General features: G+C 39.7%; 1 protein-coding gene across 1 annotated transcript in view; it reads right to left on the bottom strand.

Moving 5' to 3' along the window:
* Nucleotides 1-2378: 2378 nt before the first annotated feature.
* The window catches only part of LOC102672317, an 86479-nt gene continuing 83879 nt past the window's right edge, over nucleotides 2379-4978 (bottom strand). Inside the window, exons 6-10 of the mRNA XM_031514271.1 lie at nucleotides 4848-4978; nucleotides 4003-4140; nucleotides 3880-3928; nucleotides 3474-3732; nucleotides 2379-3161 (exon numbers count right to left, since the gene is read on the bottom strand). The exon at nucleotides 4848-4978 is cut by the window's right edge and continues 17 nt beyond it. Of these exons, the coding sequence (XP_031370131.1) occupies nucleotides 2582-3161; nucleotides 3474-3732; nucleotides 3880-3928; nucleotides 4003-4140; nucleotides 4848-4978 (1157 nt within the window). The 3' untranslated portion in view covers nucleotides 2379-2581. The remainder of the gene's footprint in view (nucleotides 3162-3473; nucleotides 3733-3879; nucleotides 3929-4002; nucleotides 4141-4847) is intronic.

Consider the following 4978-nt stretch of genomic DNA (forward strand, 5'->3'; position numbering starts at 1 on the left):
CAAAATATAACGCTATTTTTCCTTTGCTCATGGAGCAGTTTATCGTTTAAAGAACATCTTTATCATTAATAGTCAGTCGATTTTAGAATTTCCTCTAGAGAAAAAGAGATATATGTATATATGTATATGTATAATATTTTTGCGTGCTCACATTTTCACGCTTTTTATCGTTCTATTTTAACCTACGCTTCTGTATGTACACACTTCACAATACCACTTTTTTTTAATCATTTCGATCTCTCCTCATTACTACCCTTCTCTACGACACTGTGTGTTCTTCCTTTGTGTGCGTCCGGTTTTTCACAAATACACCATTTTCCTCTGGATTACTTTACAAGTACCCTCTCATGCATGAGTCCTCTCAACGTAACTAAGTCTTATATCGTCGAAAAATATCATATCGAGAATACCTCTACTATACTATTACTTCTTACTTAGTGTTTTTTTTTTGTTTGTTTGTTTGTTTTGTTTTGCTTTGTTACCTTCAGCGAACAGGAATACTCAAAGTTTTTCCAGTTGAAATATCTCGTGGAGTACGGTTTAATATTGCGCGCGTGCGACTTAATTTTTCGTTTCACGTCTTAGACACGATATAAACAACTGTGCCTCGAACAATTTTTTATGAAAGTAAAATTTAAACGTAAATTTTGCAAGTTGGTACGCACCAACAAGGCATTATCGATTGATTAACGGGAATCGTCACATATCTTTTGAATTATCTTCCCTCGTTTTTTTTTTTAATTCCCTTTCGTGTCTTCTAACCTCACTTTTACGGCCAGAAGATACGAACACAATTGCACGACACAAAAACTGTATGTCCTTTCTTCGTTTCACCTTTGCCTTTTTTTTTCTTTCTTTAAAATAGCGATTAAACGCACTCTGTGACAAATAAGATTAATTTTAGGTCTTGCTATTGCACCAATATTTACAATGGACGTTATACGTGTATCTTCTTTTAAAGCGATCTTTGATATCGATCAGCGATTGCTTGTATAAAAGCCACTTAAAATATCAACAACGTAATATGTATATACATAAAAAAAAGAAATAAAAAATTAAAAAAAAAAAAAAAAACAAAAAAGGAGGAAAGAAAGCTCGCGTATACGCTTAAACGAATTTTTTTTCTAAAAAAATATCATCTATATAAGTGCAATATATAAATTCTATATTATACTGTTTTAAAAACAGAGCGAAAGGGAGACAGAGAGAAAAGTAGAGATAGAAAGTGAGCGAAAGAAAAAAAGAAAATAGAATTGTACTGATTACATATCTTTCTTTACGCAATGAATTTTCCGCGTTTCAAACGTTTTACGTTTTACGTAGAATCGAGGATTCCTAGCGAGGAAAAGATCGTCTCCGCGGATGAAGAATCCCTTGAGACTGACAAATCACACCGATCGAAACAAAAGATAAAATTTCGACATCGTGCGATATGCTTTGAAAAATGATCGATGTACAATATATATCTAATGATTAATCTTGCGGCGTAAATCGCATATATGTAAAATGTTTTTAGCACTCAAAGGATTTAAGGCTCCCGTTGCAAAAGTTGTATTTTCATATACCGCTGAAATATACGCTCGTGCAATATTTGTTTGAAACGACAACCGCACGAGAAACATATCTATATTCTCGAAGGACTGTTACTCTGGGATCACTATACTGATGGGTCTACGGGTGAATAATATTGTCGCTCTTTACGTGCTACCATACAGACACATGCGGCAGAAAATAGTCTAGGCATTCTTTTCGCGATACACCCTACATCGTTATTCAAAAGGAACTTCGATTGAACTTTATTACACGTTTCTTTCTTTCTTTCTTTCTTTCTTTCTTTCATTCATTTCTTTTCTTCCTTTTTGTTTTTCCCTTTCTTCTTTGTTTGTTCCTTGTCACGAAGGCCAAACACGATCAATAATCGCTACCGACTTTGGATTAAGCGAACCAATTTTGAAGTAACGAAGAACCGTATCGCTAGGTACTAATTCTTAAGAAGGAATCGTTCTCTAGTTCGACGCACTCTGTTCGTTTTTTTTTTCATTCGGAAAATATACGCGGCTGGGCGTTGCTTTTTTTTCGTGCAACGACAGATAGAATCGATAGCCGGATCCCGGAGGAAGGCAGGATCACCGAACACAAATCCTCGCTTCGCAAGGTTATCGTCGACAAATATCGTCGGCCCGTTTAGATCCGTTATTATATCCCTCGTTCATTTCCAGCATTTACTCGCAGCCCAGTTTTGCCCAACGTGGACGCAACTCCAACCTATGCCACGATGACGACGACGACGACGACGATCGTACACGCGAGATTGTCTAAAGCTACGATAAATGGCGTGGGCTGGCTTGTGTGTGTGTGTGTGTGTGGGGCGCCACAACGGAAAGGAAGGGCAAAACTGCAACGATGACGGACAAATAATTACACGGACAGCGCAACGCGTTTCCACCATCTTCTATTTCAAATGAAAATTCGTAAGGAAGCGAGTAAACACGTTCGAATAGAATCTTCGAGGGCACAGATCGGATCTGTAGTTAGCGCTCGGTGCACGGGGATTTGCCGGTTGCAGATAAGGCCTGAATAGTTAGGGTTTGCTGTTGTCATTGTTCAACGACAACGGATCGGTGATCTTTTGCTGCTGCTGCTGTTGTTGCTGCTGCTGTTGTTGCGTCACCTCGCTCACAGCGCCACCACTCATCAGTTTCGCATTGTTGTTCTCCGTGTTCGAGACTTTCGCGTACTCCCGCTTGCGAGGCATGCTCTCCGTCTTTACGATCGTGATGTCTGGATTGTTCTCGAGTACAGAGGTCGCTGGTTTCGGGACGGGCGTCGGCACCTCGATGTATCCGCCTCCTTCTCTCTTGATAGGTGTCGAGGTAGTCGGTGTCGCTGTAGTCGCCGCGTTCGCGTTTATCTTTTGCAAGATATCGTTCACCGACTCGTTGTTCTCGGGCGTCTCGTTGTTGCCGTCGATCGCACCCGACGCAACGCTCAAGTCGCCGGCCAACGAAATTCTGTCCGGGCCTTGTAGCGTCGACAGATAAGTTGCCAACGTATGGACGGTCACATTAAGGAACTCGGCTGCACGGAACAACGTGATCTCCTTTCTTCGCAGTTTGGCTAACACTTCCGCCGGCCCCGGCTCTGACCAAAAGTCCCTTACTCTGTGAACAAATTCGTCACCTTTGTCAACCGCGTTGTGGAAGAAAAAGTTCGAATCGATTTCCGTACCGTAAATATGAAAGCAGGTTAATGCACGATTTCACTTGGCGCGCGTCTAAAATATTATTATCCCAGGAAAAATTTCTTCATCGAAAAAAAAAAAAAAAAAAAAAAATGGAAACTACACTACTCGAAAGTCAAAAGTTCCAGTGCTTGTGTATTTTAAGCAAAACAGAAGGAAGGAGGAAGATGGTAAAAAAAGCAATAGTCGCAGCAAAGGTGATCAAAGTATCGACAAGTTAATGTTCCATTACCTGTACGGATGTTTAAGGCAACCATAACTGTCGCGATATCTGCCATAGAGGGTTCCGTAGGACACGCCAAGTATCTCGGCGGCAGTCTTCATTTCCAGTTCTTTGCTCTTAATGGCATCCATAACGCGTCGCGTGAACGGCTCCTCCCAGAACTCTTGGCGGCGTCCCGTCGTCAGGTAATCGTTCATCTTCACGACGTCTCGGAATTGCTCGGGGATCGATGGGTTCGTGGCGTTGGAATTCGAGGGAGTGGTAGGCGCTGCAGCAAAATCAAACCACGTTAAATTCTTCGCGCCTACCGAACAGCCGCACACCTCTGCATAGCTGTGTCTGTGTGTCGTGTATCTCATCCTCCGTTGTAACGCCTAATCACGACTACTTTGGTTCGATCGACCGTGTCACGTACCTTTCTTTTCCTGGTCGGACGCGTTGTCATCCTTGGACATGTACGATAGCTGCAAAGGTGTAAAAAAAATTGTTAAAAATGAAAATGTTAAAGACGTTAAAGATGGAATAAAGGTATCCTTACCACCGGCAGTGGCGTTTCGTTATTTTCGTTCATCATCATTTCGTCGTCCCAACTCTCGTGGTCACCGCCTTCGCTCATCATTTCCTCCTGGGAAATCGAGGAGGTTTGAACAGGCGCGTCAAAGAAATCTCTCGGTGACTGTCGATTGCGATCGATGTTGCATCGAGAAGGTTTAATGGCGAAAACAAAAAATTGAACAGTTGATAATAATAAAAAGTTGATCCTTGTTAAATCGTCGTGAGATTCATAATTTCATGATGGAATTATTATTAAATATATTATATGCGTGTATGTAAGTTTTTTAATATATTTAGGTGTTATATAAATAATGGTCGGTTACAGGAATTATTTATAATAAATTTTTAAAACGAAATCAAAGTGTAATTTATAGCGTAGGATTAAACAAATAATAGATACACAAGCAATGATACAAAAATGTAAAATTTATCTGGCATTAATATATCGCATCTACTATATTCTTCTGAATCAACATCAATTAATTACCTTTATTGACAAATATTCATAAATGTCGAAATCTTTTAAAACGATGTTTTATCGAGTAAATTACCATTAGAAAGTTTGAAAATTCCTTGAAAAATAAGAAATATGAATAAAAGATATAAACACAAGTATTATCACTATCATTGTTATTATTATTAATCTAAACTAGATTTCTAGAATAAGTTAGTTATAATAAGTTATCACAATCAAAGAAGTTAGATAATTAAGAGAAATAGAGATGAAAAAGAGAAGAAGAAGAAGAAGAAGAAGAGAAATTGTCTTTGATCTCTCAATCGACAACCACTACTAGAGATATTACGATAAACGAAACATCTGAACCATACTTGACGTACATTTCCGGTGATACATGTGATTTTCGGTGTGAAGACATCATGAGACGAGGGTGGATCGTCCAGAGGCGGGCGCCCTCTGCGTCTCTGCTTTGGAGGTGGCGGTTCGTCAGCGTCTCCTTCCC

Source organism: Apis dorsata, unplaced genomic scaffold (assembly GCF_000469605.1).
Source record: "Apis dorsata unplaced genomic scaffold, Apis dorsata 1.3 scaffold_946, whole genome shotgun sequence".
NCBI classification, from domain to species: Eukaryota; Metazoa; Arthropoda; class Insecta; order Hymenoptera; family Apidae; genus Apis; species Apis dorsata.